Genomic DNA, 23705 nt, shown 5'->3' on the forward strand with positions numbered 1-23705 from the left:
GATCTCTTCTTCCTCAATCCTACGGATTTGGAAGTTTTTGAGCCGCTTCTTCGTCTCGGAGCGGCTCTACGAGCGGCGGGGCTGGCGGAGCTTCAAAAGGCGCCGCCGTCGCCGAAGACAGGGAAACCGGAAGTCCCCGCAAGGCTGCCATTCTTGACTGAAGACTTCTAGTCACAATCGGGGATCTCCTGCCATCCATCTCTTGGGGGTTCTTGCTGGAACCTCCAGGCATCTTGCTTCTGCTGGCTTGGAAGCATTGCCTCAAACCATCCTCTGCTACCACTTTGTGAGGGATCTCATGAAGATCAATGGTTCATTGAGGGCTTTTCCAAGAAAAGGCAGCATGCAAGGATGCAATCAAGTTGAATCTTTATGTAGAAGTAAAGTAGAGTAAAATGAGTTCCCTGGCATGGAGGCATCCATGCCTGGACTGAGTCCTGTAGGAAGTTAGAACAAGAGCCAAAGAGCAGACCCTGTGCAGGGGTTCTTATAGGGGCCCCTCTCCCCTCCCTTACCAAGATGTGTGAGGGGGCCAGGGGGGCATTAATTCTCCCCAATGGGTGCCTCTTTGCTCCCACCTGGTGGCCTTTTAAGAAACCACCATGGCTGGCACAAAACACCTAACACGAGACTTATTTGTCAGAAGTGTTTTGCCACCTCTTGGATCAATCCAGGGGCCCCCAGCCATTCCCCCTCAGGAAATTCATCTGGATGGAGCCAGGGAAGAAAGGAGGTCCCTGAGGGGCTGAGGTCCCCTGTGGAAATGGGTAAGCCCCATGACTGAAACAAAGGGTGGGTTTGAAAATAGGGAGTCGGGACTGAGACGGAAAGATGGAGGGCAAGAAAACCAGGGTAGCACCCCCTCACACACCCAGAGAGAATAGGGAAGGCTCCCTGAGGCCCCAGCATGATCTTTAGCTGTGGAAGCTCCCTCAGCTTCCCTCACAACGGTGTGGTGGGGAAAGGAACAGGGAATACTCCTGAATATTAAACAAAGAAACAAGCAGCAAAAGTGGATTTTATTTGTGATGGGGGGGAGGGCAGATGAGGCAGTTTCTGGGGCAATTGGGATGTGGGAAAGGAAAGAAGGGAGTGGCCACACAGAGTGACATGGACTAGCCCCGTGGCCACCTTTTGAGCCCTCCCCCCAATAGCCAAACTGATAATCATCTTCAGTGAATTGCCCATGGAAGCAAGCACCCTTGTCCAAAAGAACCCTCCTGAAAGCCATCAAAGAAGACCACGGACATCTGAAGCGAAGGAACTGGGGAAGGTTCATCAGTCGCATCCATCAGTTGGGTTTGACATGGAGCTGGGATGTCTTGCAGGTGGTTGTGGTCTCCTCTGGGAGGCTGGCAGGAATCGGACCAGCATCCTCCTTCCTCCAGCTGCTAAGTAGAAAGCAAAGTAGAGGTTGAGCTTTAGTAGACAGGATGGACCAGGAGGTCTAGAAAGCAAAGGGAAGGGAAGGGAAAGGGAGAAGGAAGGGGAGAGAGGGAGGAGGGAAAAGGAAAAGTTGGTTTTCACAGGAGGGCTTCTTTAAAATGGTACCTTTTCTGGATTTCACCACCAGAAGAAGCCCCAAACAGCCAAGAAGGAGAAGATTTCCCACTTTGCTAAGGCACAGCAGGGCCCAGAGATGCAGCCTTGAAGGGTTCTTGGTCTGTCCTGAAAAAGAGTAACAGCCCCTGTTAATCCTTTCAGGAGGCCCCAGAGAATGGAGGTGCTTGTCTGCATTTGCAGCAGAAGAAGCACTAGGCCCAGGCAGATAAGCAGCCCCTGGAATGGGACATATCATTCTGGCTGGCTGGGATGTAGATTTTACTCCCCTTCCACGCCAAACCCTCCTTTCTCAACAGGTCATCTTAATGTCTCTGGAACCATTCATCATAACAAGAGCCTTGGGGGCACAGCAGACTAAAGTGCTGTTAAGTAACACCAGCTGCCTGCAATTACTGCGAGTTCAAATCTCACCAGGCTCAAGGTTGACTCAGCCTTCCATCCTTTCGAGGTAGGTAAAATGAGGACCCGGATTGTGGGGGCAATAAGCTGACTTTGTATAAAAAAGAACACCGCTTAGGGGGGGGGCAAAAGCCCTACTAAGCAGGTCTATACAAAAGTATGAAGGCTATTGCTTAACGCATTGTAAGCCGCCCCTGAGTCTCCGGAGAAGGGCGGCATATCAATCGAACCAACCAATAAATAAATAAATAAATCTGTCTCCAAACTTCCATTTGGCTGCTCGCCCAGCCTTCCACTTGCTCCCCCAGATCACTGTGACTCCAGGGGGGACAGGTTGATCCTCTGCTTCTGCTGGGGCTCGCTGATTCTTCCGTCACTCTCTCCCTCTGGAGCACGGGCTCTTGCTCCAGCTTCTCAGCCCTCTGTTTGGGCCTTCGGCTTGGCTGCCACTGGGGTCTCTTGAGAGGAGTCTTCCCTTGGCTTCTCCCACCCTTCCATTTCTTTGTTGGTGCCAAAATCTTGAAACTGCCAACCTCCTGGTGGGGTCCAAGTGGGCTGCTATTTGGAGAGCTGGTTTGATGTCAACTGTCCAGTGGCAGCGTGGAAGCTTTCTGGAACACTGACATCCACTTGGCAAAGCCAAAAAAAGAAATTCCCGCAACATTATTTTACCAAGAATATAAAACTTTACGGAATAAACCACATTGGCACGGAAGAAGTGAAATCAGCTCTGGGCTTCCCATGCAAAAGCGAGCATAGGTCATCCCCCACTTTTCCCACCGGCCACCCACGGTCCATTACATCCACCAATAACTCCTGTGCATTTTGTTATGGGAACCAGGCAACCGCACTGGGACATCTGCTTGGGGTGGGAGCAGCGTCTCATGGGATGCCATTCCCCCTACCTTTGCATTCCATTCCACCCCCTCCCTTTTCTTTGTCAAGCTGCAAGCAAAGCAGAATATAGGTGGAAGTATAAGTCAGTCTTGACACGCACCCAGACTCCGTCAAGCAACCAGAGCAGGTGTTACCAGGGTGCACCAATCTGTACCGACAGTTACTTGTGCTGACCCCCAGTGGATCAGCTGAAGCTCTTGCACGGTCTTCAAAGGCTTGTCCCAACACAAGTTGGATCAGCATGTGTGACAGTGGCAGGAATTAGTGTGATTGTCACATGAGATGGATGTATGCTAAGCCCTCCTGGGCACAGCTCAACACAAGCCAAGAGTCCATAAGGACCCCTGAATGACACAGAGGTTAGGGAAGTGTGACCCCATGGAAACAAGATCCCTGAATCTACTGTCACTCAGACTTGCTAGGACTGAGCCTGAGCCTGATCCTTCCCATCCAGACCTTGATAATCCTCTCCAGTTACATGTCACACAATGAGAGTTTGGAGTACTGCCTCAACCCTTTTGAGTCTCACATACATCCCTGCGATTTGGCACCCAGATGTGTGTGTGTGTGTGTGTGTTTGTGTGTGTGTGTGTGTGTGTGTGTGTGTAAAAGAGTCCTCTCTATTCTTTACTACAATACATTTGTTCATATACTGGAGGGACACTGCCATTCTGGAGGGAAGGGTGGGGCGCTTGGAGGGAAGTTCTGTGATGTGTCTTTTACCTTGCTCCTGGGAATGGGTGGGGGGAGGGATGAGCCTGGGACCATCTGTTTCATCTCAATTCCAGAGGAGCCAGACTGCTGTGCCTGAAACAACTTCTTACCACCTTCTCAGCTCGGAGTTCCCACAACATCTTCACATCTTGGGATTGGCTCCCACTGCACCAGACAATTGGGAGGGTTTTTGAAAAGTGACTTTTAACCTAATGTTTCTGCGTGGGGAGTTCAGATCCTGCAATTCTCCATGTTATCCCTCTCTACCTATATATATAAGGATGTATGTATGTATGTATGTATGTATGTATGTATGTATGTATGTATGTTCAAGCATAACTCTGGAATGCCTTGAGCAATTCCAACCAAACTTAGTACATAGATGACTTGCCCTCTGGAGACAAACACTGTGGGGGTAAGACAGCCCTAAAGCCCCTCGGTGTGTGTGTGTGTGTGTGTGTGTGTGTGTGTGTGTGTTATAGCATAACTCTCTGGAGACAAACACTGTTTGTTGAATGTGTGTGGCCCCTTTTCATCCCAATTCTCAGCTGCCTCTGTCCTGCTGCCAGCTCAACTGGAGGTGTCCAGAAATCAAGGGGGGAATTTGGCTTTGGAGGCAAGGGTGACCTTCCTGTGTCAGGCAGAGACTGACCCAGAGGCTCTGTTCAAACCCCTTTTTCCCATTGCCTCATTGAGTGCAGTTTGCAAAGGTGATACTAGCCAGGGGAAACATGTAGAATGGAGATCAGGGCAGACTCTGAATGGGGAATGGCCCCCTTTGAGAGGGGGGAGTGTGTGAACATGAAAGAGATCATATAAAAGGCTGTTCCTTCCCGGTCAGAAGACCCTTGTGTGAATCTAAGATAATCACAACAATCAACACAGGAAAGGAGAAGAGGGGAAGCTTGGCCAGGAGACCCTCCAATCCCAGACATGAACAGAGATCAATCAGGAATCTGAAGGGGAAATTTAAGAATTGCTGGAAGGAAGGGCAAAGGGGTAATTTGCAACTTCAAGATGCCCAGAGGGGACTTCTGCTGTGGTCAGGAAACACAAATTTGGATCATGAGTGGTTAAATATATAAAGCAATGGAAACAGTCCCACTCAGTGGTCAACCTGTGCCTAAGGAAGTGGACCAATCCACTAGGCTCCGGTCATAGGAGGAGAAGTGGTCGCAATGAGGCTCCTTTTGATTCAAAAGTCTCTTTCATGGAGAGAAAAACTTACCAGCACAAACTTCCTTTAAGGTGACTGTCCTGGATGCTATGCTATCCTTGCTTTCTCCCTCGCAGGTGACTATTAGTTCAAGGTCTTGGGAGGTGAGCTCCATCACAGAACTCCCTAAGGTTTCATCCGTGGCATAGAAATCTGAGATCCATCTGAAGTTCACCTCACCTTTCCAGGTCTCTTGAGAGCAAATCAGCTGCCAGGTTCCATTTCCAGCCCCCTTGGAAATGCAGGTCAGTCGTAACTCAGAGTCTGGCAACTTTCCTGAGCAGGAGATGGAGAGACACATCACATTGTGAGAGACCACAAAATCACAGTGAGGCCAGAGAGGAAGGAGAAGCAGCAACGACATGAGTCAATCCATAGATTTGCTTAGATTAGAGCAAGGAAAATACGTCTCATCCATTTCTGTCACAAGTAACAACACCACAACAATCCCCCCTCTCACATCATAATGACACATTATGGCCACCATGATACAGGAGGGCAGGCACCCCACACCCCACCCTCTGCCTTCCAGCAAGCCCTCCTTACACCAAACCAGGGATTGAGGGCACGAGGATAACCTTCCAGGCTCAGGGACCCTCAGGGACCCCCTGACTCTTCCCCCAAAGTCTTTGAGGTTCCAACCAGTCCCACCAGATCCACAGACAGACTCCTAAACTGCCTCTCTGGAGATCCCAGTTTCAAAGCACACCAGCCACTCCCTGCTACCCCGTCTGGGAACCCACATGGTCTGGCCAATGCAGCCTATGCCCCTGTGGGAGGGAAGCCTGGAGGGAGCTGTGACGGATCCCCATGGTCCCACTTCCAGAGGGAAGAGCATGCAGGACACGGCTTGAACTCCATTTCTGACCCATCGTAGAAGTGCAAGTCCTCAGCCGAACCAAATCTCCTGGTGTGGAAGATGGTGGGCAGGGTGGGACAGGGAGCAAAATGGTAGATTTGTGGAGGGGCGGGGGAACATAAGCAAGGCTCGGCCTGATCAAAACATCTTGAAATAATTTGCATTGCAAAAAATGGACAAAGAGCTATCCAACATTCAGCTCTGGGCTCCCTCCAAAAAGTTCATCTCTGCAGAAACTGGATACCTAAAGATCACCCCTCAAAAGAAAAGCCCCCCACCCTTCCACATCAGCCTGGGCAAAGGAGGGAGGCCAAGAATTTGCTGCCATGGCTGGGATACTTACTACGCACCTGCAGGTTAAAGGACTCCTTTGCAGTTGTGTTTTGTAAAACAATGTCTGCCGTGTATGTGCCAGCATCCTCTTTCTTTAGATTCATGAGAACTAGTTTTTGGCAGTCCTTAGAGACCCACAATCGGTTTTTATAGGCTGCGTGGGAGCGCTGGAGACGACATGGTTCCCGAAAGTTCACCACAGCAATATTTATGGAGTTTTTGCCGATACCTTTACTCCAGTAAATATTTTGATAGGGTGGAGGTTTCATCAATCGGAAAGTGACAGAGTACCCCAGATCACTATACAGTTCTTCTCTTCCACAAACTCCTGCAGGGCCACAGAAAACGTTCAAAGTTGGACCACATGACTTTCCAAGAATCTCATTTCTGACCCTCAGATTCCCAGGAAACCTTTGTGAAGAAAGACTAAATGGCTCCAGGATAGAGGACTGTTGATGCATTGCCCCCCATCTTCACTCATATCTTTAATAAATCACTAGAGATGTGTTGTGCTCTTTCTTGCTTCAAATGCTCTACTATCATCCCAGTACCGAAGAAACCCTCCATCAAGGAACTGAATGACTTCAGACCAGTTGCTCTGACATCCATAATTATGAAAACGTTTGAAAGGCTCGTGCTGGCCCACTTGAAGACCATCACAGATCTTCTGTTAGACCCCTTGCAATTTGCCTATCGAGCAAATCCTACAACATCTTGAATCTCCAAAGACCTATGCAAGGGTCCTCTTTGTAGACTTCAGCTCAGCATTGAGCACCACCATTCCAGATATTCTTCTAATTAAACTGATTCAGTGTCTGACCTTGTAAGTGGATCACAAGCTTTCTATCGGACAGGAAGCAGCAGGTGAAGCTAAATCACATCAACAATCACCTGTACAATTAGCACAGGAATTGAACTCCTGACAGTGTTAACAGAGTTAGCCTGCAATACTGGTTTGAAAGCAGTATTGCAGGCTAACTCTGTTAACCACCACCATGGCTCAACCAAGCTCAGAGAGCACCAAGGATCCCACACTTCAGTCCTGACTTATGAATATTCTCTATATCTCTGTACAATTATTGAAATACTCATTGCCTGTCTTTATAAATCAGCAGGATTTTGCTTTGAAAAACAGTGACAGAAGTATTGTTTCATTCACTGCAACAAAAAATTACATCAACAGAAAATTATAGCAGAGATTGATATTTTTATTTACATGCTCTGGATTTGCATTATTATTACAGCTTGGTCTGACATTGGGTTTTTAGTCCTATTAATCGAGGCTGTACTGTATCCCCACCTCCACCCCCACCTCCAAATAAGAGACATTGTTTATAAAATGACAAAAAATGAACCCATGTTTTATAAAGGCAAAGAAATAATTACGCTAAAGCAAGTACCTAAGAGAATAAGAGAACTAAGAAAAGAATATTGGTTCCTAGCCACATTATTAAATAAACGGCATATACCATTTAGATGGATAATACCGGAAGGAATGGTGGTGTCGTGGCAAGGGAAAAAAATAAAAGTGGATTCACAGCACAGAGCACAGAACCTGCATGACCAAATGATGGGCATAGAAGGAGCAAATAGTAACAGGGAGGAACCGGAACGGAGGACTTAAAGGACACAAAAACAGGAAGAGCGAGAAAAACTACTAGAGGAAGGAGATAAAGAGGAAGAAGGGGAACCTCAAGAGGAAGAAGGAGTGAAAAGAAGAGCTAAGAGAAAGGACAGGAAGTAATAGGAAATATCGCATAGTAGAACCACAAAGGAATGGAACAAAATTTTAAAATCTTATCATTAAATGTAAATGCTCTCAATTCTCCAGCTAAACGAAATCAAATTTTTAGAAAAGTGATAAAACAAAAAATGGATATTGTGTGCCTTCAAGAGGTACACATAAGAAAACAAGATGAAAAATACTTATTATGTAAAAAATTAGGGGAATCATTTGTAACACTAGCGGAAGAAAAGAAAAGAGGAATAGTGGTGTACATTAGAGAAGGAATAGAGTGTAAATTGAGATATGCAGATTCAGTAGGAAGAATATTGATGATAGAAGTAAAATTTAAATATAAAAGTATGTTATTGGTGGTTATCTATGCGCCGAACAGTGGACAATTAGAATTTTACAAAAAAAAGTACATCAAAAGATAATAGAAGAAAAAATAGGGAATATATGTTTGATTGGCGATTTCAACGCAATTGTAGATGTAAAAAGGATTATAGCAGTGATCAGAGTAATAAAAAAAAGAAAAATGTACTGCCTACAACTTTTATGGATTTAGTACAAGAAGTGAATTTAATAGATGGTTGCAGATTTTATAATTCCGAGGTAAAGAAATTCACATATTATTCTAACCCCCATAAGTCCTGGTCCAGAATAGACATGGTTTGGGTAACCAAGACACTTATGCAAGAAACAGAAACAGTAGAAATAATGGCAAATAACTGGGCAGATCATAACCCTGTAATGTTGATATGGAAAGGACAACCAAGGAAAGAGTAGATGGACGTTGAGCCCACAGATACTGAAGGAAAAGGGATATATAGAGCAAATGAAAAAGGAATTAGAATGATTTTTTAGAGATAATACAAAAGATCACACCTCTCTTCAGAACCTGTGGGACACAATGAAAGCATATGCAAGAGGATTAACTATAGCTTACAATGCAAAAGGGAAAAAGAATATAGGAAAAAGGAAGAGATCAAAAATTGGGAAGAAAAATTACAAGACAAACGGGGAGATGAGCAAATTAAAGGTAAATGGATAGCAGCTAAACATAAATTGAATATATTGGAACAGGAAAATTATGCAAAGACATTGAAATTTATGAAACAGAATCATTTTGAACAGTCTGAAAGGCTTTTGTTTACGGGACTGGGAGGTTTTCCAAAATTGTTCCAAAGACATGACAAGAAGCAAGGAAGAAATTGACATCAGGAAATATATTTGAATTGAATGAGCCACTGGAGTCTCCTTTGTTGGTGTTTAATTGAAGAGAATCAATTTTGTTAATCTGAGAAGTGTCATTACTCATTCAAGTAACTTCATCAATCAAAATAAAAAAAAATAGTTAGGCAGAGAGAGAATCGTTGGAATGTACCAAAATTTTATATCTCCACAGACCTCACTATAAAGCCAAATTCATTTGTCCCAGTTCTCATGTCAGTCAATCATCCCAAAAGAGGAGAAGTCCACCAACACTGACGTAACTACTCTTCTCTGTATCCTCCCTCCCTCCCTTGACTATTTTCTTGCTCTGCTCTGCTTGATATTCCCTAGTTTGGTCATAAAATGTCTGCAAAAAACCCCACCAAACTCAGAGCACCAAGAACCCCACAGCTGCCCTTCCTCTTACTCCTCCTTTTCCTCCGTTCCACAAACCCCACTTCCTTCCAGCACTGATGATGTTACTTAGTTGGGTCATAAAATATCTGCAAGAAAATTACCAAACTCAGAGAGCACCAGGTTCAGCTCTCACTTATGAATATTCTCTATATCCCCTTTGTGTAATTATTAATAAATTTATCACCTGTCCTTATAAATCAGCAGATTTATAAATCAGTATGAAACACAGTAAACGAAATATCATTTCATCACAAGAAATTGAATCAACAGAAAATTATACTGGAGTTTGACATTTTTATTTACATGCTATGGAGTTGCATTATTATTAGAAATTGGGTCTTTAGCACTGTTGATTTTTAGGCTGTGCTATTGAGTAACATATGAAATCCACCTGTAACATATAATTGTCTTTATATGACTCAGGTTTTGTAAAGAAAAACAGGAAATTACAGAGTTTGTAGGTAATTTTCAATCTTAGCTGCTTTTTTTTTTTTTTTTGAAGTTCTTCTCCAATTCAGCTCTTTTGGGTGGAAAGCAAAATTCCTCCAGAGTTTTATATCTATTCCAGTAAAGATCCTGACTGGACTCAAGGAAGCAAACCATATTTTGAGCCCCAATTTCAGTCCTGGTTTGAAATTCCTTCTAAAATTTCTTCTGAAATTCTTCTAAAGCTAGAAATACAATTCAGTATTCTATAAATTCTATAAAGCTAGAGAAACACAACTTACCAGATCTTAAGATAATGACTGATAACCACAAGCTGATAATGCTTTTGGATGACATGTCAGCGACTTGCATTTCAAGAAGAAGTATAGTGAGGCAAAGTCTAATTTCTGCAAAATATAAATAGTCTGGTTAATTTGCATAATATTCTAATGAAGGTCTTTACTATATTCAAAGCGCTACAGCCTCTCTTTGACACTTTCATGGTGGTAGTATCGAGGACTGCCTCTTCGGTGGAAGAGAAATTGCAACTGCAAAATTGTGTGAAAGAACTCTTGCAACAGTTTATTGATTGAGTGATTTTAACAACTGATAAACGGTTGGAAGGGACCTTGGAGGTCATCTAGTCCAATCCCACACCCAAGCAGGAGCCCCTATACCATTTCTGACAAATGGCAGTCCAGTCTCTTCTTGAAAGCCTCCAGTGATGAAGCTCCCACAACTTCTGTTCCATTGGTTGAATGTTCTCACAGTCAGAAAATTTCTCCTTATTTCTATGTTGAATCTCTCCTTGTTCAGTTTCCATCCATTATTCCTTGTCTGGCCTTCGGGTCCTTTGAAAAATAGCTTGACACCCTCCTCTCTGGGGCAGCCCCTCAAATACTGGAAGATGCTCTCCTGTCTCCCCTGGTCCTTCTCTTCACTAGACCAGCCAGGCCCAGTTCCTGCAATCGTTCATCATATATTTTAGCCTCCAGTCCCCAAATCATCCTGGTTGCTCTTCTCTGCACTTTTTAAAGAATCTCAATATCCTTTACAGATTAACAGAGTTAGAAGGAACCTTGTAGGTCATCTAGTCCAACCCCCATCCAAGCAGGAGACTTTACACAGTTTCTGACAGGTGGCAGTCCAGTCTCTTCTTAAAAGCTTCCAGTGATGAAGCTTGCACAACTTCCGAAGGCAACTTCTGTTCCATGGGTTGATTGTTCATCTCAGCAACTCAGCAATGGTGGCAAGAAAAGTGGTAAAATGAAGCAAAATTCACTTAACAACTCTCGCTTAGCAACAAAAATTTGGGGCATAATTATGGTTGTAAGTTGAGGACTACCTGTATATATTTCGAATAGTACAGCAGGTAGCATGAATGGGAAACACAGTCTCCTTCTCCCTACAAGATTGCAATTCATGCAATTCATGCTTATTAAATAGATTAATGTTTCACATCTATCAATAAACATGTTATTGATGTTATTGTATTAGACTACTAAACATTAATGTTATATGTTCCCATCAAAGATTTCTCCCAGGTTTGTCATATCAATATGCAATTATCTCATAGTATCTTGAATTCTGTCTGGATTGGAATATCAGTAACTTTGGAGAAAAATATAATTTTTATTTCTCTAATTATACTGAATTAATGAAAACTTCAAAGTGGCTGGTAGTAAATCAATAACAGTGACTGCATCATTTCAGCCATTATATGCCTCCTAAGGACAGAAACCTAGATTTTCCATCATTGTCCCTTTAACAACCAAATCAAAATTGCCTTATTCCCCAGTAACTACAGACATTGATTGATTTTATAGTTTATGAGCTATATTTATTATAGCTGTTTTAGTACAGTGTTCATTTTATAATCATTACATGAATATATAGTTATAATTTTACTTTAACCTACATTGTGAACATCCAAAACTTCTCAAATGATACAAAAAGTACCATTGCAAAACTAATTGCATTAAGTTATTCTGTAAAAAGTAAGATATACTTTGTATTATTGCAATAATATTTTAATAGCATGTGTGATTGCTAACATGGAATAATTCACACCAACTTTTTATATCAACAGGAAATATTAAACATTTCTATTGTACAGGTAGTCCTTGTTTAGAGATCACAATTGGGACTGCAACTCACTAAGTGATGTAGGCACTAACTGGAAATTCAGTGATTGTGACAATAATTATGATTTTGATTCAGCTTTCTCTCCGTCCTCCTCCCGCAATAAACTGCATGTGTGTACACAACCTATACCCCCACCCTCTCGTGAAGGACATGCTAGCTCACCTAGCCAAAGGAAAAGTCTTTACCAAATTAGACCTCAGGGAAGCATATTACCGAGTACGCATCAGGGAGGGAGATGAATGGAAAAAAGCATTCAACTGCCCCCTCGGGAGCTTCCAATTCAAAGTGATGCCTTACGGACTGCAGGGCCCCCCAGTGTGTTCATGCAGTTAATAAACGAGGTGCTACACGAGCACCTCTATACAGGGGTCCTATACAAATGATAGCCTCATCTACACCAAGACCATGAATAGTCTCGGTGTAGACTATTACCCCTAGACCCGTGATGGTGAACCTATGGCACGCGTGCCACAGGTGGCACGCGGAGCCATATTAGTGGGCACGCCAACTCAGCTCTGGGGTGCACGCGCGCACCGGCCAGCTGATTTTCGGGCCTTCTGGGCCCACCAGAAGTAGGGAAACAAGCTGTTTCCTGCCTCTGGAAGGCCTGGGGGGGTGGGGAAGGCCCGTTTTTCTTTCTTACCTGGCTCCAGATCCTCTCTATTTATCTGGGAAGGGCAAAAACAGCCTTTCCCACCCCCTTGGAGGCCCTACGGAGGCTGAAAGGGCCCATTTCCCAACTCCCGGTGGGACAGGAAATGACGTTTTTTTTTCCTGTCCCCAGCCTCCAGAGACTCCTAGAGAGGCTCCTAGAGACTCCTAGAGAGGTTCTGGAGGCTGGGGACAGCAAAAAATGTCACTTCCTGTCCCACCGGGAGTTGGGAAATGGGCCCTTTCAGCCTCCGTAGGGCCTCCAAGGGAGTGGGAATGGCTGTTTTCGCCCTTCCCAGATACACAGAGAGGATCTGGAACCAGGTAAGAAAGAAAAACTGGCCTACCAGGCCATCATGTGCCAGGAGCGGGGGGGAGGGGATTGCGCATGCACGTGCGACCCTCCCCTGCCCCCCCCTCCTAGCATGCGATGGCAAAAAGGTTAGCCATCACTGCCCTAGACACATACCCCTAGTCCGTCAGGTACTGGAAAAACTTCTGGCAGCCAACTGGTATGTCAAGCTGTCAAAATGCAAATTTCACCATGCATGGCTAGACTACCTGGGCAACCGAGTGTCAAATGAGGGCATAGAGATGGACCCAGCCAAAGTACAAGCCGTCCTAGGCTGGCAATCCCCTCGCACCCACAGACAGCTACAAAGCATCCTAGGGTTTGCAAATTTCTACAGGCAATTCATCCCCTCCTCCGCGAAGATTGACAAACCCATGATGGGCCTCCTTAAGACAGGGGGCCAAGCAGGAGTGAAATGCTCCCGGTTTCGGACTGGCTTGGGCGAGTAGGTAGCGATGGCGGTGGGCAGTTCGGAGAACTGGTAGCAAAAATCCCTGCCCCCGCCCCCCATCCCCAGCTGAGCCACGCGATCATCAAAGGCTTTTTTTCTTTTAAATGCCTCTGACGATCCAAGCTCTGACGATTCCAGCTGAGTTGCCTGATTGGCAGAGGGTCTCTGACGATCAAGCACCTCAGCTGGGATCATCAGAGCCTTTTGAAAGCATTTTTTTACATGGTTTACATGTAAAAAATGGTTTTAAAAGTAAAAAAAATTGGCCACGCCCACCCAGTCACATTACCTCCCCCCACCAAGCCACGCCTACAGAACCGGTAGTAACAAATTTTAGATTTCACCACTGGGGCCAAGGGATGAAACCCTTACAGTGGGACCTTACCTGCCAAAATTGGGGGTGTTTTAATTGTCGTGGGCCAATACTATTTAATTCGTTTGAAACTATTTTTAAATTTTGTATTCTATGTATTTTTATCTTCGGTTGTTCACTGCCCTGAGCCCTTCGGGAGAAGGGCGGTATATAAATTTGAACAATAAATAAATAAAAGGCATTTGAAACACTGAAAGAAAACTGTTTGCAAAGGAACTGGTCAGAATCCTGACCCCGAACAACCCTTCGTTATCCAAGCAGATGCCAGCAACGGGGTGCTTCTCCAAAGAAATAGCCAAGGAAACCTACAGTCCTGCGCCTACACCTCCTGCAAGCTCACGGACACAGAGAGGTGATGGGCTGCACAGGAAAAAGTGAGATGGGCACTGCCAACCTGGCGCCACCTGCTGGAAGGCAGGCAGAAACATACTATTTTTTTTAAAGCATTAAAAAAAAGGCCACTTACATACCCAATTGAAGGCACAAGGCAGGCAGGCAGATTCAGTTGCTCACTGATGAGATGGATGCAGATGCAGCCATGGGATTGCAGGTGAAGCAAGGCAGGCGGGCCTGCTACCAGCTGCTTGGGATTTGGTTCGAGAGTGAACTGGGTAAGCAAGCTGAAGGCTGGCGGGAAGGTTAGTTAGCTAGGCCCTCCTGGAATGGAGCTGGGGCGGCTTAGCCAGCCAGGCAAGCCCAGGGATGGGGATGGGCAGCACGCTAGGCCGCAGTAATGCTGAAGTGAACTTTACAGAGCCATGTCACCTCCAAATTCCTCGCTGTGACTTTGCGAATAGTCTGAATGTCTCCAAGGACTGCAGGGAATTACATTTCAGCCATGTAGAGAAAGAGGATGCTGGCAGATATACTGCACATATTGTTTATTTATTTGTTCAACTTGTATGCTGCCTTTCTCCGAAGACTCAAGGCGGCTTACAATGCATTTAAAAACCATATATAAAACATTAAAAGTTAAACCATTAAAACAATTAAAACCCGGAACTTCCGGTGGCACCACAGGCGCTGACAGACACTCCTTTCAGACCGTCAGCCCCGCGATTTCATTAAAACCGCCAATACAGCACAAATCAGCTGTCTGGCGGCTTGGAAACCTTCCCCTCGGGAGAAGAGAGGAAGGCGAGCAGCCGGACAAAGGTAGAGCTCCCCAAAAGCCCTAGGAGTAATTCTGGGGCTTGGAGAGTGAGAGCTCCCTGGTAGTTCGACTGAGCTCCGAATCTGAGGCTTTTCTGCTTTAAGCAGAACAAGACGCCGCAACCACCCCTGCAATCAACATTGATTCAAAATAAGCTTAAAGCAGGCAGAACAAAAACAGGAGTCCTAGCAACTGCAAGTACTGAACTTTAACTCTGTGTCTATACTTCTTCCTTCTAAGACTTTTAAAACGAAAGCAAAAATGGCGCCTGAACTGTAACTGGGCATGAAAGTGAAAGTGATAGTGAAAATGATAGTTAACATCATTAGCGCTTCTGAGGCTGTTTAAGATTACTGGGTTCTACAACAAAGAAAGAAAGATTTAAAGTGGAAAGACTACAGTTTGGACTTTAAATAAACTATAATACTTAAAAAAGATTTTAAAATATTTGGACTTATTGATTTGGTTGCTGTAGGAAGTATAAATTGAAAGCTAAAAATGGCTTCTAAGCAAATAAAATCTGGCTTTAAAAGTGCTGGAGGATTGCCAGCACAACCATCAAAACTACAATCTTTGTCTACTTTAAACCCACAAATATTGACTTTAGAAGTTCTACAGGAATCTCTGCAGGACGCTTTGAAGCAACAAACTTCTTTTTTAGAGGGGAAAATTAAGGGAGTGTCTGAAGAAATGGTTGAAATTAAAGAAGTTATACAAATTCAGAATAAAGAAATAAGAGAAGACGTAGTAATGGCATTTCAGGGTCTGACAAAACACATTGAATTGTTGGATGAAAGAGTAGAAGAAATTCAATCAGTTGAATTTGGAAAATAAAATGGATGAAGTTCAGACCAAGGTGGATAGGACAGACGATGAAGTGGTGATGTTACAGTATAGAGCGATGGAATTTGCCCTGAGAGTAAGAGGTTTGAGAGAACACAATCGAGAGAATTTGAGAGAGATCTTTGCAGAGGCTTTTGCAAAGATAACTGGGGAGCAACAAGCAGATCTCTCATTGCAAATTGATAAAATATATTGTGTTAATTCCTGGTTTGCCAGACAGAATCAATTGCCAAAAGACATTGTGATTTACTTTACAACGAGGAGGACCCGAAATGAAATTTTACAAGTTTTCTATAAAAATAAACTTCAAATTGCAGGACAAGAGGTTTTAGTGCTGAAAGAAATTCCCCCCAAAATGTTGAGAAGCAGAAAGGAGTTTGCTTTCTTGGTGGATGAACTTAGAAATCAACAGATTCAGTTTAGATGGGATATTCCAGCTGGACTGGTGGTGAATTATATGGGAGAAAGGTATCGCCTTAACACAATTTGGAAGTCAAGAGATTTTTATACTAATGTATTAAAGGCTGGATGCCAACCATCTCAGGAAATGAGGAGAAGAAAAGAAGAGCTGGCGATATAGGGACAGAAGGAAAGTAAACAGCCACAAGCTGCAGGAGAGACCTCGCTTATTGAAGAAGATTTATTGCAACTGTTCAACCTTTGGAAGTAGCAGAAAAAAGAGAAGAACCACAAGAACAAAGGCAAACCTGTGCAGCAGCAAAGCAAAAAGAACAAGATTTAAAGATACAGCAAACTCAAATGAAAGCTCAAGAAGCTACAAAAACAGAAGTAGTGGGGGGGGGGCAAGGCCGAAGAGAAAGGTGCAGGGGGATCTTCATCTGGCCCTTTTAAAGCTTCAAGGTGCCAAGAATGGCAACTAAATTTTTGACTTGGAATGTCAATGGTTTAAATTCACCACAAAAGAGAAAGAAAATATTTCATTATCTGAAACAGTTTAAAAATGATGTAATTTGTCTGCAAGAAACACATATTAGAGTGACAGATCAAAAATACTTGATAAATTCAAGATTGCCCCAGAGAAGAAAAATGGTATAGTTATATACCTAAGGACAGATTTAACAGCCAAATTAATTGAGGCAGATACTCAAGGAAGATATATTACAATTGAACTTTTAATAGAGGGGAAGAAAACACTTTTAATTGGAGTACATGCTCCCAATCAACAGCAAGAAAAATTCTACAAGTTTTTGCATACCAAAATAATACAATGGGATTATAAATCGTGTATATTAATGGGTGATTGGAATGGAGTACTGGACACTTAAAAGGACAAAAAAGGATTACTTCAAAATATCCAAAAACGTGTAAGACTGCCCAAATCATTTTTTTTTTTATTTATTTTTGATATGATGGATGATATGCAGTTGAGAGATATTTGGCGAGAACAAAATCCGGAAGAAAAGGATTTTACTTTTTTTTCTGACAGACATCAATCCCTTTCCAGGATTGATTTCATATTGATTACTAACTATTTCTTTTCTAGGGTAAAGAAGACGAAGATATGTTCAAGAATTTTATCTGATCATAGTCCGGTGTGGATGGAATTAGAGCAGGAAAAGGGAACTAGAAGGTCTTGGAGGTTAAATGAAAATTTGTTTAGATATGAGGAAAATGTGAAAGAATGTAAAAAACAAATGAAAGAATTTTTTGTTATGAATATGAACAAAGGTACACCTATGGAAATCGTCTGGGATGCAAGTAAAGCATATATGAGAGGAACCTTAATACATATTAGGGCAATATATCAGAGACAAACAGCACAAATAATAATTAATGGTGGTTTAACAGAAACTTTTAAAATTGAAAAAAGAACAAGACAGGGATGCCCTTTATCACCATTATTGTTTATTTTAACTTTGGAACCATTACTGAATAAAATACGAGGGTCAAATAAAATAAAGGGAATTAAAATTAGACATCATGATTATAGATTAAGAGCATTTGCGGATGACTTGGTTGTTACTTTAACCCAACCAGTACAATCAGTTACAGGCTTACTGGATATAATTACCCAATATGGTCAAATGTCTGGATTTAAAATAAATAAACAAAAAACAAAGATAATAGCTAAAAATATGACGGTAAAGCAAAAAGAAGAACTAGAAAGACTAACAGGATTTGAAATAGTAAAAAAGGTTAAATATTTAGGGGTATATATTACAGCCTCAAGTGTAAAATTATATAAAAATAATTATGAATTGCTATGGCAAAAAAAAAAGAAAGAGATGGAGAATTGGGGGAAATTACAATTATCTCTGTTGGGGAGAATAGCAGCAATAAAAATGAATGTTTTACCTAGGTTTTTATTTTTGTTTCAAATGATACCAATACTCAAGAAAGATGAAAATTTGAGGGAATGGCAGAAGGGTATTAATAATTTTGTCTGGGCAGGGAAAAGACCGAGAATAAAGTTAAAAATAATGCAAGATATACGTGAAAGAGGAGGTCTTAAAATGCCTAATCTAAGATTATACTACGAAGCAGCTGTCCTAACAATTATTAGTGACTGGATTAATTCAACAGAAGAAAGAATATTGAATATTGAAGGATATGATTTGTTATATGGCTGGCATGCTTACTTATTATATGACAAAAAGGTGGATAAGACCTTTAAAAGCCATATACTAAGGAATGCCTTGTTACGAGTTTGGAAGGTATCAATATAAGTTAAATTATAAGATACGTATATGGGCAATACCCAGACATGCAATAGAGAATATAAGTGTAGAACAAAAGCAAGAGGTGATTACCTATAAAGAGCTTCTTAAAATGGAAGAGGGTATATTGCAGTTAAAGTCCTTAAAGGCATTAAAAGAAGAAAGGATAATTCAAACTTGGTTTCAGTATGGACAGTTGCAAGCTAGATGGAAAGAAGACCAGAGAGTTAGGCTTGCCAAAAGTAGGTCGTTACGAAAGAAAGACCCTCGACTCCATTTGGTTGAAGTGATAGGTTTTTAAAAGAGGAATTAGTGGTTGCAGCAAAAGCCGGCTAGAACTAAAGCTCCTGGTCAAAAATTTGCAAATTTCTCCCCTTCTCACCATCCCATCCACCCACCCCGACCGGTCCGTCTTCAACCAATGGTGTGCCGAGGAGGTGTTTGGGGAACCGCTCAGATGTTTGGTGCCTCTTGGTGAAGTTTGCATTCTTTTCTCAGGCTTTGTGGACTTGAAGACTGGAACAGGCTGGTTCTCACACCTGTGGTTTCTTTGAAGCCTGTTACACGCCCTCCCTGTAGGCCAACTCTACCCTGTCCATGACAATTGCCTCCATCCTCTCCCCTAACAATTGGTGGCAGGACGCCAGTGAAGTGCCAAGTTGAAGATTGCAGTTCTGACATTCTGCCCCCTTTTTCAGAGATGTTAGTCCTGCAAAAACGCTTAAAACGTTTTTCTTTCATCAAGCTGGCCTGGCCTAAATCTTCTCCCCTTTTAAATATAAATTTTAAATACAAATTTTAATCTGTTTAAATTATGGGGTATTTTAAATTCAGCCAAATTATTTAATTCGTTTTTAATCTATTTTAAATTTTTGTATCTCTGTGTTTTATCTTCTGGCTGTTCACCGCCCTGAGTCCTTCGGGAGAAGGGCGGTATAGAAATTTAATAAAATAAATAAATAAGGAAACACAAATGGGAGGGGAGATAAAGACAAATACGAATGCAGAGTTAACTGATGTTCAATGAGGTTTCAGGGCCTTGAAGACTGGCATAGGCTGGTTCACACACATCTGGTTTCTGTCAAACCTATCACACCAGCCCCTTTAAGATCGTCTCTGCCCTCTGTATAAGTGGTTCCCAATCTTTCTGGCTTGGTGGACTGGTGGCAGGGGGGAAAGAGGGGATGGTTTCACACGTGCATGCACCCCTTCCACAAATGCAGCTTTGCGTAGGTGCATGCTTTCCCACCACTTGTGCAACCCAGTTCCCAATGGGCTACAGTCCATCTCTGGGCCATTGACTGGGGGTTTGGGGACCCCTGTTTTAGATCTTCAAAATCTGTTTCTGCAAGCTTAGGGAGGGGAAAGCACTTTTTAGGGGGAAGTTTGTGGACATAGGCTGTGCTTTTTTGTCCCCCCCCAGTGTACCAGTTTTATACTGTTTTGTGTATATTATTGTCTTTTAATCATGTGAAGCTCTCCAGAGTCACTTGGAGTTGGATGATTTAGAAACTTGACAAACAAAATATATGTGACATATATATGCTTGGTTAGTGTTAAGTTGGGCGAATGAAGAGGCAGAAGCAAAGTCTTCAGTAACAACAGCTCTTTAATTCACAGTGTGAATCCAGCAAATGATACAGTAGAACAGTTCCCTTTATATACGATTCAGCCTAGGGAGTTAGCCAATCATCACGTTTATTTTTCTCACCAAAACTTCCCGCCAAAACTATATACATTACACCCCTCCCTTCCCAGAGAACACTTAGGCTCGATATTTACATTTTTACATACAAAATCACGCAGGTGACTAGGACGTTCCCTACGCCTAGTTGACCTGCGCAGTTCAGTCTGAGGCATGGCGTCGAGCTGTTTCTCCCAGCTCCGCCAATGGAACCTCCTGGATTACTTTGGGGGCGTTGGTTTCTTCGGGTGGGACTGGCGTTTCGCTAGGGCGGCGCTGGACACTGAAGTCCTCAGATAAGTCTTCCGACCTTCTCGGGCTTGAGCTAGCTGTCATGGGAAAGGGTTGGTAGTTAGGGATTGGAATTTCTGATTGGGGTTCTGGTTCTGGGGCTAACCTTTTCCGGAGTTGATCAATGTGCCTTCACCAGATTCTCCCATCTCCCATATCCACTGTGTATGACTTGGGACCGGTTATATCAGAAATAGTTCCGGCTAACCATAGGGGCCAGTTTGCATAATTCCTGGCAAACACTGGTGTCCCTAACTGGAATTCCCTTAGCTTTCTATTGGCTCCCTTGAACCCATCCAGGGAATAGTTGGGGTGTAACCGGTCCACCTAAGTTTTCTGCCCATTAGAAGTTCGGCCGGGCTGTGCCCTATGGCGGTACATGGTGTGGCATGTTGGGCAGCCAGACACTTGTCTACTCTGGCCTGCCAGTCCCCAGCGTCTAACCGTGAGAGTGCCTCCTTGGCCGTTCTCCTGAACCTCTCAACCAGTCCGTTACTGGCTGGATGAAAAGGTGCAGATGTTGTTGCTTTTGTTTAAGTAACTTAGCTTGAGCTCGAGTTATACGTTGATCCTTAACCTCAATCATCCGAACCGGGTCCAAGATTGGAGAAGATTCCAGCAAGGGCTCATCCAGAAAACCTCCTTCTGCACCTTGCACTTCTTCTAATTCCTGCTTAGACTGTTCTTGCAGTTCTCGTTCAGGTTGCTTCTCTTCACTCTCTTTAATCTCCAAAACTGTAGATGTACGTGGAGATGGTGTTCTTTCCTTAAGAATAGTAGTGTAGAAGTGCTGTGCCTTCTCCACGGTATTCAAACGATATCTTTCTCCCTTGTATCTGAAAATTATGCCAACTGGTGCGTCCCACCGGAAAGATATCTGTAAATTTTGCAATTCCTTAACAAGAAAGCCAAATTCTTTTCTAGCTTTCAGCATTTTAGGAGGTAATTCTTTATAAATTCCAATTCGTGAACCCCCCACTTGTACAGAAGTGTAAAAGGATTTTTGCAGGATATCGTTTCTTATTTCTCTATCTGTAAAATATATGACTACGTCTCTAGGTAATTGTCTTTGTCTGGCCACCCAAGAGTTCACTCTGTAAATTTTGTCTATTTTGTGAAAAACCACATCTGGATTAACTTGTAAAATCTTAGCCAGGGCCTCAGAACAAACTTGTCTCAAATCCTGTCTTTCCTCCTCTCGAATTCCTCGAAGCCGTATAGCAAACTCCATTGCCCTGAATTGTATCATGACAATCTCGTCTTCAACTCTCTGCATTTTATTGTCAACATCAGCAATTTTATAATCATTGTCTTTCATCTTAACATTAACTTCTGATTTAAGTTCTTCAACTTTAAAATCAACTTTCCCAATAAATTCTGCCAGGCCAGATGCCACTTCTGATATTTTTTTGGTCACCTTGTTTTGATTCTGTTTCACCATATCTTTAACTTCATTAATTTCCTGCATAAATTCCTGGTGTGATTTTTGAAGTTTATCATCTATCCCCTGATGTGATTTTTGAAGTTTATCATCTATCTCCTGTTGAGATTTTTGAAATTTATCATCCAAAGTTTTAGAAATAAATTCTTTTAAATCTCCCACATCAAATTCTTTTTTCTGAGTCTGTAACTGTTGAGCAGGGGGAAGCTGCGTTTCATGTTTGTGTGTGGGGGATCCCCCCCCCCCGTTGCCTTCCCTTCCTGCTTCTTTGAAGCCATCCTGCCACGTAGGCTAGTTTTTCTGAAGAGGGAAGTTCCTTTTCCTTTCCCTCCTGGACAAAGACTTCTAAAAAAGTCCCCCAGATTTAATCAAATAAAACTGAAGTAAAACAAAGTCAAATTTTTTTAAAAAAAGAATTTTTCCTTTAGATAAAGCAACTTTGTAGCAGCTCTGTAACTTTATAGCAAGGCAGGAAGGCTTCACAAATCCACTTTCACTAGCTCGTTAACTCAAATGCTGGGCGCCATATTTTTTCAAATCACTTTCACTCACTCACTTTCTCTTTTGGTTTAAAAAGTCAACAAAGCACTAATACTTGCAATTTTCAAGTTTCTGGATTCAAGTTGGTATTTCCGCTGTTTGTTAGGGTTAGTTCCTTTCACTTTAAAAGTTTGCTGCTGCCGGCTTGTTCTGCTGAAGGCAGAATCGTCCCACGCCGCCCGGAGTCTCCGCAGGTTGGGAGGGAGCCGCGCCTGTTTTCTCCCCCAGAAGCAATTCCCTGGGGGGGTTACAGGGGCTCAACCTGTGCCCTGCTGTCTCTGCTCCTACAATCTTCGAGATTTCGGAGTTTTCGAGCCGCTCCTCGTTCGCGGGGCGGCTCTACAGGCGGCGGGGCTGGCGGTCTTTAAAAAATCACCGCCGTCGCCGAAGCTCGCAAACCGGAAGTGTGGGGGAGGGGAGGGTTAGGGAGGGTTAGGGAGGTTGGGAAGTTGGGGGGGGAGGCGGAGGGGGGGAAAGGGGTGAAAATGTAATTGTAAAACTTTTGCAATAAAAAAAAAAAGGTGCAGAAACTACATGCCTGATCCCCAACTCAGCCAGGTACCCCTCGAACAGGGTAGCAGTAAACTGGGGGCCGTTGTCTGATATGAGGGTATCGGGTAGCCCATGAGTGGTGAAGAGTTTTTGAAGCACTTCGATTACTACTTCGGAGGTCGTGGATTGCATTAAAATGATTTCGAGCTATTTGGAATAGGTGTCGACAATGACCAGAAATGTTTGGCCGTGAAAGGGGCCTGCGAAATTGATATGGATTCTAGACTAGGGGCCTTCGGGTCATTCCCATTCCCTCACTGGTGCTGTGGGGGAATCTGGCCTGCATTCTTGGCAGGGTTGACACTTCCCCACCCACTCGGTAATGTCGTTGTCCATTTGTGGCCACCAGACATAACTTCTGGCTAGCCCTTTCATTCTCACAATTCCAGGGTCCCCATCATGTAAGATATGCAAGATCTTTCCCCTTAATCGTAAGGGTACAATGACACCATCACCCACAATAGACAATCCCCTTGCATTGACAATTCATTTCGCTTGGGTACAAACGACTTAAATTCCCTGCCTTCAGTCCTCGCCGGCCACCCCCTCGTGACCCAGCTCATGACAGTCTTCAGTACATAGTCTTTAACTGAGGCTCTCGCCACTTCGGCAGAAGTGAGTGGCCCTGAGTCCAAAGCGTCAATTAGTAGAACGCATACTCCAGGGGTTGGATCTTCTAGGATGTCCAGTAGCAGGCATCGGCTGAGGGCATCGGCATGCCCTAAACTCCGTCTGGGTCGGTATACAAGGCGGTTTTTCCCGCCAAAACTATATACATTACACCTAGCA

The 23705-nt window shown here is 43.3% G+C and overlaps 1 protein-coding gene across 1 annotated transcript; it reads right to left on the bottom strand.

Annotated features, from left to right (window-relative positions):
* Positions 1 to 639: 639 nt before the first annotated feature.
* LOC132711910 (SLAM family member 5-like) lies at positions 640 to 10134 on the bottom strand. The gene is made up of 5 exons (XM_087881183.1): positions 10065 to 10134; positions 5992 to 6309; positions 4802 to 5065; positions 1528 to 1668; positions 640 to 755 (listed from the first exon to the last, which is right to left on the bottom strand). The coding sequence occupies exons 1-5, from the start codon at positions 10132 to 10134 to the stop codon at positions 640 to 642; spliced, it is 909 nt and encodes a 302-aa protein (XP_087737309.1).
* Positions 10135 to 23705: the final 13571 nt, after the last annotated feature.

The sequence above is a fragment of the Pantherophis guttatus genome, chromosome 18 (assembly GCF_059756535.1).
Source record: "Pantherophis guttatus breed Tessera chromosome 18, ASM5975653v1, whole genome shotgun sequence".
Lineage (NCBI taxonomy): Eukaryota > Metazoa > Chordata > Lepidosauria > Squamata > Colubridae > Pantherophis > Pantherophis guttatus.

Coding starts and splice junctions, on each gene's coding strand:
- LOC132711910 (XM_087881183.1), bottom strand. CDS start 10,134: ATGCAAGTCGCTGACATGTCATCCAAAAGCATTATCAGCTTGTGGTTA. Junction 6,310..10,064: donor AGTCATTATCTTAAGATCTG/GTAAGTTGTGTT, acceptor GTGGCCCTGCAG/GAGTTTGTGGAAGAGAAGAA. Junction 5,066..5,991: donor CTTTAACCTGCAGGTGCGTA/GTAAGTATCCCA, acceptor TCTCCTGCTCAG/GAAAGTTGCCAGACTCTGAG.